Source organism: Pholcus phalangioides, unplaced genomic scaffold, assembly GCF_987345545.1.
Source record: "Pholcus phalangioides strain wild (caught in Gottingen) unplaced genomic scaffold, Ppha-v1.0 ptg000030l_1, whole genome shotgun sequence".
NCBI lineage: Eukaryota > Metazoa > Arthropoda > Arachnida > Araneae > Pholcidae > Pholcus > Pholcus phalangioides.
In genome coordinates, this window is record NW_028301620.1 from 1,895,862 (window position 1) to 1,908,126 (window position 12,265).

Below are 12,265 nucleotides of genomic sequence, written 5' to 3' on the forward strand. Positions count from 1 at the left end.
CTGTGTATAACTATACTTATCAGATGATAGCACAAATATGGAAATATTAGTTTTTTAAATATGTTAATTAATAAAATTCAGTTTGATGTTTTGCCTGGGTAAAATTGTTTCTGCATTATACTTTTGTGTAATGTGTAATACACTGCTTTTACAAAATGTTCCCTAACAAATGCATATGTTACTGCCAAAGCCCAAAGTACAGAGCCTAGTTGACCCAGCCAATGTCTGAAATTCGGGCTTTAACCGGCCCCTATATATTGATCCTTTATACATCCTTATGATCTGAGGGTCATTGTCGCATTGCCATATTTTTCTGTGATATTTATGACCATCTACAGTTAGTCATAGCTAACCATAATAATTATGGAGCTATGGCAACCTTAATGATCAAAGTAATTTGAGTATTGATATCTTAGTGGTACATATATAGGGATAGACATATGGAAGCCAGCGAAAGCCCGAATTTCAGACATTGGTCAGGTCAACTGGGCTGGTCACTTCATGAACTGGCCAACTTTGGGCATTGGCAGTAACATATACAACAAATCATGACTTATTTTGTGGGGTAAAAAAAAATATATAGTCAAACCTCGTTAATGAGTCACTCTTGGGAGAGCAAAAATATGACTTAGTAAGCAGAGTGACTCGTTAAACGGAGTAAGCCATAGCTGTGCCAATTCCTGCCAGAGGACAATTGAGACTTCCAAAAAGTGACCCGTTAAGCGAAGTGACGTGTTAACCGGGTGACGCACTAACAAGGTTTGACTGTATATTCATTATATTATGTATTATTCAATACATTTGAATTGTTATTTTTTTTATTGCAAGTGTATAGTGCTGACAAAACTTTCAAGCATCAAGTTAATTAAATTGTTGTGTAGTAAATAATTTCTTGACAAAAATTATAATTTTTTTGTTTTGAGCCCTTAATTAGAACTAAAATGAGCTGCCAAAGAATTTATATGATAATTAGCTCATTTTTTCATAATGTGGTAGATAAAGGGTTAATGACTAAAAGTGACTAAACACCAGCACATTTTTTATCATTCACAGATAAGAAACTTTTAAAATGAAGATTTTGCCGATTTCTTTTTTTCTCCAAAGCAGTCCAGGTAATTGAAGTTCTACTGCAACTACGTTAAAAAACTTACTGGTGAAACCATTTTAGAGAAATCTTTACTGAGCACTGTAACAGGCTCAACTTGATTTGAAGGTCGGGACATGCCTTGCGAATCTGGAGTTATGATTCTGAAAAAAAACAAAAAAAAACAAGAAAACCTACAATGAGCTCACTAATTTAAATAGCTAGAAAAAAAAAATATTAATTTGACTGTTATAAACAAAGGGGCTGATGCTTGGTAAAGAACTATTGGCAAACATTGTAAATAGTAATGATGACATTAGTGATACCTGTACAAGAGTTGAGGAATCTGTCCTGCATTGACATCTGTTCCATTATTCGACTTTTTGGAGCTTTTGAAATGAAAAACCACCCTATAAAAACGGAATAACAGTGCAAAAAAAAATATTAAATACATTTTTTTGGATAATATGCAAATAAAATCAACAAAAAAATGTAATAAAATAAAGTAAAAATTTCTTCAGATTAGGATGTGTAAGAAAAAACAGTTCATGCTTACTGATCTTCTGTAGTAACCACAGACTGCCCACTTGATCCGCAGTCACTGCTTGGACCTGAAATTCTGGCAAGAGCCACATACCATCTGTGTGCTATTAGTTGAATAGGTTCATCAAACAGCATTGGATACTTGTGCCTGAAATTTAGAGGATAAAAATAATTTGAAAACCTTGTCATTCATAATTTTTGTTATACATTAAAACTTTTCATTGACCAAATTCATAATTCCCCCTAGAGAATAGTAAGAATTTTAAGGGAAAAAATTTCCATAAGGGGTAACAAAGGAAATGAGGAAAAGTCACAGAAAGGTGATTCACATGGTGGCATTTAGTGTATATATATATGCACTACAACTGTTATTTTTTATTAGATCAATTCATTCACCTTGCCCCACATTCATATGGAATTTCCTCAGTTTCAACAAGCATTTCTCCATCTGTCTCTTGATCACCTCCATCAACTCCAATGTCAAATATCTGTCAGACCAACAAAAATATTTTTGGAAATAATATTTTACCATAAGTTCAGAGATGTCAATACCATTTGTAATGGGTAGTTTCTAAACTTTCAGCTACCATTAAATAATCATTTTTTAAAAAAGTACAAGAGACTGTTGATCACAGTGCTTCGGAATATATAACACTTGAGTGTTTTTTTTTTTGTTTTTTTGGTTTTTTTTGGGTGCATAAGGAATGCCTAGAATGAGGGAACCATGAAACAAAGATTAATGTAAATTAAATTTTGATGTATTAGTATATAAATTAACATTGAAGAATTATAATTTTAGTGACGTGGTTACAGTAATTGCTTTTGAAAATATGATTGAAACAATTTCAACTAAGATAAAGAAATTAAAATTAAATTCAAAAGTTTTCTGGTTTTTTGGCTGACGTGAAGTACAGTTTTGTCTTTTGATGTTTCGTTCGCAGGAGTGGCAAACATTTTCAAGAATTTCGTAATGCGGGCAAAAGGCTACTACTTACGGCTTCTCCCTGCTTGAGTCACACTGCCTCATCAGGATTGGTCTGTTGAGCCAGTCTGTTTTCCCCATTGGCCAAAGTTGTTCCTAAGGGCTCTGGATAATGCTTGGATTTCAACCCCATCATTTTTAAAATGGGAAACCAAGCACTGTTGATCTTTATTCTCTCTTCCTTTCTGTTGAAGAAGTTCTTGTGTTTTGAATTTCGATCGCTTCTCTAAAAATACATGGAAAATATCTCCCTTCATTGGATAGCACTTGGGTATTGAAGAGAATTTGGTGATCTTTGGTCAGGGCATTCTCTGCTATGGCTGACGTGTCAACCTGACCCAGTCTACAATTTCGTTGGTACTCAATTAATCTGGTCGATATCAATCTTTTTGTGGTTCCTATGTACACTTCTCCACAACTGCATGGGATACGGTAAACACCAGCTGTTTTTAACCCGTCCCATTGATCTTTGGCCAACCTGAGGCATTCATTCAGCTTTTTGGTTGGCTTGAAGATGGTCTTGATGCCAATTTTTTTTTTCAACGATGCTGAGGCCACACATTGGTGAAACGGAAAATTTCATCAGGGACTCCAAACATTTTATAGAAAAGATTAGTGATATAGTGCTTCAACCCAACGAAATATTGGTTAGTTTTGATGTCACATCACTATTCACAAACGTACCGCTAAGAGATGTCATGGATCAGATCAGCCAACTGTTCATAAAAGATATCATGGACCTTTTCCACGCCTGTCTCACAACTGCATATTTCAGTTGGAATGGTGAATATTACGAACAAACTGAAGGGGTGGCGATGGGCAGTCCAATCAGCCCGGTCGTGGCTAACTTTTATATGGGGAGATTCGAGGTCCGAGCTTTGGCGACAGCTCAATACCAACCGTCAACCTGGTTTCGGTATGTGGACGACATATTTGTTATATGGGGTCATGGAGGAGAAACTTGAAGAGTTCCTAGTTCATCTGAACAGTATACATCATAACATCAAATTCACAATGGAGAAAGAGGAGGGGACCCTTCCATTTCTAGATGTTCTGGTCACGAGGAAATGCAACAGACTGGGCCATACAGTTTACCGTAAAAAGACGCACACTGACAGATACCTGCACCGGGAGTCTAATCACCATCCTGCCCAGAAGCAAGGTACGATCAAAACTCTGGTGGAAAGAGCAAGAAGAATCTGTGAGCCAGAACATTTTGATGAAGAAAAATTACAGGTCTTTCCAGGCCAATGGATACTCTACGGGTATGTAATGAGGGCCATACATCCAAAAAATGCCTCACAAAAAGTAGAAGAACCAGCAACCAGAAAAGCATTTCTCCCTTACATTCCTCGAGTTACAGACAGAATTGGATGATACCTGAGAAAATTTGGCATCAAGACCATCTTCAAGCCAACCAAAAAGCTGAGTGAATGCCTCAGGTTGGCCAAAGATCAATGGGACGGGTTAAAAACAGCTGGAGTTTACCGTATCCCATGCAGTTGTGGAGAAGTGTACATAGGAACCACAAAAAGATTGATATCGACCAGATTAATTGAGTACCAACGAAATTGCAGACTGGGTCAGGTTGACACGTCAGCCATAGCAGAGAATGCCCTGACCAAAGATCACCAAATTCTCTTCAATACCCAAGTGCTATCCAATGAAGGGAGATATTTTCCATGTATTTTTAGAGAAGCGATCGAAATTCAAAACACAAGAACTTCTTCAACAGAAAGGAAGAGAGAATAAAGATCAACAGTGCTTGGTTTCCCATTTTAAAAATGATGGGGTTGAAATCCAAGCATTATCCAGAGCCCTTAGGAACAACTTTGGCCAATGGGGAAAACAGACTGGCTCAACAGACCAATCCTGATGAGGCAGTGTGACTCAAGCAGGGAGAAGCCGTAAGTAGTAGCCTTTTGCCCGCATTACGAAATTCTTGAAAATGTTCGCCACTTGTGCGAACGAAACGTCAAACGACAAAAATGGTACTTAACATTGGCCAAAAAACTCGTAAAATTTTAAAATTTAATTCTAATATACATGATGGCCCACGAAAGCCTTTTTTGTTTCATTAAGATAAAGAAAAATTGATTACCTTGATCTTAGCAGTATATTCTCCTCTTCCGCCAAACAGGCCCACCCCACCTAGAAGTATATCTGTATCAGCCATGAAGCGAATTGCTTCAATTGAATGACCAGAATAACCCCAACCACCTCCATGACCTATCCAAGGGAAAACAAAATAAATTAAGAATTAGATAAATTTTTCGAATAAAAATATAGGAAAAAGAAGCAATTTCCACAACAATGAAACTTTGTAAACTAAGTATTAAGCAGGGGTGCAAGCGCCCTTCATCTATTTCGGAACAGCAAATTTCATTTTTGGAGCAGAAATTTTGAAAATGGAGCAGAACTAAAAATACAAATACAAATACAAATACAAATACAAATAAATACAAATACAAATACAAATACAACAAATACAAATACAAATACAAATACAAATACAAATACAACGCCACAACAGGCAAATTGCCCAACGAGGTGGCTGACTTAAGAACATCATGGATCCCCGAGCCCCTACCTACTACTGCTACATCACACATGCACCCCCCCGCGGAACCCCCCAACGAATCGGTACATGCGGGAATGTGCGTGTACGTGTAGTGCACCCTGACGTAAAGTTTGTTTCTGTGTAATGCTTGTTATGTGTAGTGCTGTCATCTGCCCCCAGTTTTACTAACTATGAGTGAAGTGTTATGGTTGAATGATTTACCGTTGTAGGACTGTTGCTCTCTGCGGCGAGACTTTTTAACGGGGAGATCGGCTCGCATTTGCGCCTTGAAGTTGGGAACCACAGAAAACCAACTTCAGCCGACCACCACTGTGGGGTTCGAACCCGGATCCTCGCATCACGAGTCCGGCACTATAACCACTCGACCACACAGCGGCAAAACTAACTATATCTGCAAAATAAGGAGTAATTTTTCTGTGAAATGCTAAAAGTTTTGCCAAAAATGGTTCAAACAAATAATTCTAAATAAATTTCCTTCACAAATTAAAATCCATTTAAATTTTTTCTGAATTATCTTATCTCTGTCACTACTAAAACATGCATTACTAAAATGACGAAAAAAATCGAATCCATGAAAAAAAAATTAGCTTCTCACAGAATTTAAAGGAATTATTAAATTAAAAAGCAAAATGGAAAAAACGAGAAAAATATAAATACCTTATTTACTTAAACAATTTCTCAACCTAATAGCATGTTAATAGATTACGAATCATGAGTTGCATTCAGAAGAGAGTTCAGCATCTCAATGACAATTTTTTTCAAATTTTTCATGCACTTGAACATAAGATTTTGTATGTCTTATTCCATTAAAGCATTGGATGGACAGATTTTTCAATGTTCGAACAGACTTTTATTTATTTGTTAACAATGAACTCTCTTTCACTGTCTGCGTTACCATGTGCTAAAAAGATAAAAAAGCCTTCACCAAAACTGGAAAATTTTTGAACTTTGGGCTGCTTTCAAAGTTACAAAGTTTGAATATGTCTGCCCAATACCTATCTATTCTCTGAACTGATTTCACTTCTTGTAATTCTTTGCATTGTAGTGCAACCCATTCATCACACATAATTAATAGTTCTGTTGGTGCTACAATGTTAAGCAACATCCCAGCAATACGTGAGGGAGTAATGTACCATCCCAGCAATGCACGAGAGGGAGTGCAAAAAACAAGAAAGGGTGCAAACGTTTCATTCTCTCCAACAACATGTTTTGGAAAGGTAGGACATTAATATAAAAAAGGTATCTTGCAGAAGTTATGTAAAATGAGCATGCTCCTAGTACAAACTCCTTCCTTTGACTATTGTTAAGAGCATGCCCCTCCGGACCCTCCAGTGGCGGACCGTGTGGCCATATTGGGCGCCGCTCTAGGAGAGGTGCCAAATGGAGTTGAAAGAAAGAAAAAAGCTTTGTTGACCAAAAAATGTCGTCAGTAGCGCAAAAAATAGATTCTGCATGGGTAGAAATTTTTTTCCTCGAGCCGCTCCAGAGTTCACCAAATCCAGATTTTCGCAATGTAAAATTGTCACGATCGGCAACCGCCGACGCTAACCACACGACCGCATAGTGACTAGAAGACAAAACTATGAATATTTTAGCTGGAGTTTTTTCAGATCCCATTTTTTCCCAACGATCTCCGAAAAATGTCGGTAATTTAAACAAGTAAACCAATCCCCTCTTCGATGTATGCCGTCTTTGAACGCAGGTTGGCAGCCGCGAAATTACTGTTATTTTCAGTATATAACCCGCAAGAGAGAAAACGGTCTCAGAAATCGGAAAATTCGGCATATTCATTCAGGGACTTTGATAGCCCGCCGGTTAACCAATAACAGTATAGGACTTTATACTTCAAGGTAGTAGAACTACTTTCCAAGGAAACATAGAAACATGTTGAAAGTGTTTATGTACAATCTTCAAAAGGAAAAACAAAACATAACAATGAGAAATATGTCCTTACTATCAAATCTATTGACCACAGAAAAATCCTCTTTGCTATACACTTTGTTGAGTGTCTGACGAGAGCAATCTTCATTGAAAACCTGTAAATTGTGCTCTTGGGCAGAAGTTAGAGTATCCAAACATCCAAGTATGTGTAAAGCTGCATGTGACCGGCTAACCATGATTGAGGGCTTGATTGGCAAAGCCAATTCAGGATACAGGATGCGTGGTAAGCTTGTTGGGGCTTCTCTGTTATTCTCCTCTGGTGCATTTGATAACTGCTGATGGCTATGACCCAACAGGCTGCGTATCTCTGTGATGATAATGCTATAATGACTGATCTTCTGTGTGAATGGACAAAAGCTGTAAAACAGTAAAAAAAAAATGAGAACTAAAAAAAATAAAATAAACCCATAAATACCACACAAAAATATAGGCCTATTGCACATTCCATACATATCAGCAAAAAATCTCTTGTTTATTATTGTTCTTTGTATGCATTGATGTTCACAAATTAAGGGAGTTACATTTTTGAAGAAAAAAGTTCTGATGTTTTCACACATCAATATATGATACAAAAAGACATAATAAATCTTTCAGTCATTGAAAATGCATAAAGACTTTTATTTGAGGTTATTTTTTGTTGGTTGATCACAGCTGTACAATCTGGTACTCATAAGTTTCATTTGAAGAAAATTTTTTCTACTGCTTTTCAACTATGTTCCACCAGCTCATCACAACTTCTAACTTGATTCAACGGCTACATCTTCCATTGAATGTTTACGATCTAACTAGTAAAATCATCCAGATATCTTCTTTAGTTTGTTTCACTCTCCATGGGAAAAAAATTATATCACATATATAAACTGAAGAGCCAAAAAAAATGGTACAGGCATGCGTATGGAAATAAAGAGATATGGAACCAATCAGAGTACGGCGCTGCGGTCGGCAACGCCTATATGACACAACAAGTGTCTGGCATAGTTGTTAGATTGGTTACTGCTGCTACAATGGCAGGTTATCGAGATTTAAGCGAGTTTGAACGTGGTGTTACAGTTGGTGCACGAGAGATGGGACATAGCATCTCCGAGGTAGCGATGAAATTTGGATTTTCACGTACGACCATTTCACGAGTGTACCGTGAATATCGGGAATCCGGTAAAAAATTAAATCTACGACATCGCTGCGGCCGGAAAAATATCATGCAAGAACGGGACCAACGACGACTGACGAGAATTATTAAACGTGACAGCCGTGCAACCCTTCCGCAAATTGCTGCAGATTTCAATGCTGGGCCATCAACAAGTGTCAGCGTGCAAACCATTCAACGAAACGGCATCGATATGGGCTTTCGGAGCCGAAGGCCCACTCATGTACCCTTGATGACTGCATAACACAAAGCTTTAAGCCTCGCCTGGGCCCGACAACACCGACATTGGACTGTTGAGGACTGGAAACACATTGTCTGGTCTGACGAGTCTTGGTTCCAATTGCTTCGAGCTGATGTACGGGTATGGAGACAACCTCATGAATCCATGGACCCTACATGTCAACAGGGGACTGTTCAAGCTGGTGAAGGCTCTGTGATGGTATGGGACATGTGCAGTTGGCGGGATATGGGACCCCTGATACGTCTAGATACGACTCTGACAGGTGACAGGTACGTAAGCATCTTGTCTGATCACCTGCACCCATTCATGTCCATTGTGCATTCAGACGGACTTGGACAATTTCAGCAGGACAATGCGACACCCCACACGTCCAGAATTGCTACAAAGTGGCTCCAGGAACACTCTTCTGACTTCAGACACTTCCGCTGGCCACATAAATCCTCAGACATAAAGCAATTCAATCTGGCGATTGACGAAGAACCTTTGGACAATGCGTGCCACGTCTGTTCTGTGGTTCTGCGTCAAGGGTAGACGAAGCAATGGACGTCTTGCGGACAGACCACTCTGCTGTAAACGGCGTCGAATGGTACGCACAGACACTGGGTGATGCGGTACAGACTGAATGTGCTGTGCTATGGTTCGTGATGTGGCTGAGCGATCCGTCACTGCCATACGCACAATACGCCTGTCATCACGTGAAGTGGTGCACTGAGGTGGATGAGATCGAACACGTCGGTCCGTCGTACCCTCCTGCATCCAACGATCACATATCCGCATTACAGTTGTTTGGTTTCGTTCAACACGCCTACCGATTTCCCTGAAAGATAATCCACAATCTCGGTAGGCCACTATCCTTCATCTGTCGAACTCGGATACTTGATCAAAAGATGATCGCTGTTTTCTACGAGGCATAATTGATCATTTTTTTGAAAAAACCACAAGAAAAACACAATTGCCGTACTTCAAATCGTCGAAATCTCCAAGCCTTAAATAGCGCTTTGAAGTGGCGCCACAGGCGCGCGTGATGTGCGTCTGCGCTGAAATTCTAATCATTTGCATATCTCACCTCCGCTAATGCATGTTGTAAATTTCATATTATTTGCATGCTTCCTTCAGGGTGTTGCATTTACGGTGGCCAGCAGTGTATATATACAAAAGAAGAATTATTTTATGAAAAAGGAAAAAAATTGAATTTCATGAGAGTGAAATAGAACCTATGCAGTGGGTTGTCATCAGGGGGAACCACATGCATGGTTCAAGAAGTGTTTCTGAAGGGTGGCTATGCCTAATTGCATTAAAAATGCCAACCCTTGTTCCCTGACACCTGCCTTCTCATAAACATGTTGGACGAAAAAAAGACAATGAAAAAATGTTAAAAAATACAATATTCGAAAAATATATACAGAACTTCAGATTATAAGCTCAAAGAAGTATGAGAAAAATATATATAAAGTTACAGGAATACAATAATTACAGTGAATATTTTAAAAGGATTATGAAAAATGTCAAAAATAAATTAAAAAGTCAAAAAATGTATTCAAAAAATCACCGGACATACCTCGAGAATGGGGAAACTGTTGTTGTTGAAGATTTTTCTTAAAATGTCGTTGAAGAAGGCGGTTGGAATACTGTTGTCAGATGCAGTTTTGAAAAGATTGAGGAGTGCTGTATTGAATTCCTGTTTATTATTACAGATGTGTCCGAATCTACAAATTTGTGAAATGATTGTGTCTCTAAATATTTTGGTGTTGATTTTTGAATGCTAGTGGCTTAAACTGTTAACAGAAAAATCAAAGTTTTTTCTTTTGTAAATACTTTTCGAACCATGCATGGGGTTCCCCCTATGATGACCCACTGCATAGGTTCTATTTCACTCTCATAAAATTCAATTTTTTTCCTTTTTCTCAAAATAATTATTAGCATCAGCAATAATTATTTATCATACAGCAGAATCTCCGCTGTATGCCTATAGGGGCGGGACAGCAATATATATGATTGATATATATATATATATATATATAAAATCTGCTGTATATAACATAAGCAAAATTAACCTTTTTCTTCATAGCTCAGCTTTGGTTGTTATCGTTATCACTAATCTAGAAAATCTCTTGTTGTCACGCAATTAAAAAAAACTTATATAGTTGCCAACTAATCAGTATTATCCACGTCATGCATCTGTAAATACTGTCAACTAGGTTCAACTATTAAACAACTATAAGTCAATATTCAAAAGTTTTCATCTTGTATCTGTTCCCTTAATTTGGGTACGCTGGTATGTGTATACTTAGGTTGACATTCAAAAATCTGGCAATCGCCAGACCTCAGGAGTGCCGGGTTTTGTATGGTTATATATAACAGAAAATTCCTACCTGCACAGTCCTTGAAACTAAATACTAAATCAAAAGCAAATGAAATTTTTATGTTCACCAACTAAATGAAACAGTACTACAAAATTTTGGTTAAACTTAATAAAGAAAACAGCACCCACCTCTCGATGAGTACAAAAAACAAGCCTGCCGTTCAGAATCGGCAATAAATTGTAGGTCCCTGTCTAATTAGCCCTCGTGTGCAGAAAATGACTGTGGTGCAACAAAAATTATCAATGATCAATAAAGAAAACAGTGGCATGTCAATGCAGTAAATATGAAAATGCCTCTGAAATACCAATTGGAATTCTGAAGCTTACCAAGGTGAATTTTTGAATGTCAACCTGTACCATAATTTCCTGCCCATAATCAGCAGGTGCAAATTTCACTACTTTGAGAAAAGTATAATCTTATAGTCAGCAGCGGTGTGTAATCCACATGTGGAAATTTTATTAATCAATAATATCTTAAGAAATGAATTTTTTTTTCCACGCTTTTGTATGAAAAAATTTAAATTTTTCTAATCATATTTACACATCATCCATAAATCTTTAAAACATTTACAGTTTAAATTTGAGAATATTTTAATGTATTTTAACCTCTCAGAAAAAAAATCAGGAGATAGTGCAGGTCTTATCTCACATCTTAAGAAATTACAATTATTTTTAATGTATAATCTGCAGATTATAAGCAGAAAAATATGGTATATAGATGTCAAAATGCATCTTTTGCATTTAACTAGTCAAGTGGCAATGACGCATATATGGGTCTAACTGTTTTCAACCCTTGAGTGGTGTTGACGAATATATGGGTCATGGAGGATCTTGTTGGATCTGTCAGAGTTAGTGACTCAACAGCAACTGCAGTATAGTGACCTAATTGGTTACTTTGAAAAGAAAAGTTCTGGAGAAGTCATACAAAATGAAAAAATTGAAAAAAATTACATTTTTGAAAACGACAAATTATTTTATGTACGTAAGGGTAAAAAGTTGTTGGTAGTTCCTTCGTATTGTAGAGATAAGTTTCTCTTTGAGATGCACAACCATCCAATGTCAGGACACATGGGTGTCGGTAAAACATACCACCGTTGTATTCAGCGTGCTTACTGGCCCGGCGTAAGAAAAGATGTAAAAAAGTATGTTCTCGCCTGTAAAATATGTCAGACTTGTAAATTTGACAACAAACGGAAGTGGGGGGAGATGATGTCATCTTCTGTTAATAGTCCCGGAGATGTGGTTGGAGTGGACACCAAGGAACCATTCCCTATTTCCTCTAAGGGAAACATTCATTTGTTAGTCGTAGTCGACTATTTTACTAAATGGGTAGAAATGTATCCCCTAAGGCGCATCACAGCCAGTGCTGTGGCGAAAAAGTTTGTAC

The 12,265-nt window shown here is 37.6% G+C and overlaps 1 protein-coding gene across 2 annotated transcripts in view; it reads right to left on the reverse strand.

The window, feature by feature from the left end:
- hiw (MYC binding protein highwire) overlaps positions 1–12,265 on the reverse strand; it is a 213,560-nt gene that overhangs the window by 123,095 nt on the left and 78,200 nt on the right. For both annotated transcript variants that reach the window (XM_089252701.1, XM_089252702.1), the window contains 6 exons: positions 7,145–7,488; positions 4,711–4,838; positions 2,024–2,115; positions 1,641–1,775; positions 1,411–1,494; positions 1,152–1,248 (listed from right to left, as the gene is read on the reverse strand). In XM_089252701.1, the coding sequence (XP_089108827.1) occupies positions 1,152–1,248; positions 1,411–1,494; positions 1,641–1,775; positions 2,024–2,115; positions 4,711–4,838; positions 7,145–7,488 (880 nt within the window). The remainder of the gene's footprint in view (positions 1–1,151; positions 1,249–1,410; positions 1,495–1,640; positions 1,776–2,023; positions 2,116–4,710; positions 4,839–7,144; positions 7,489–12,265) is intronic.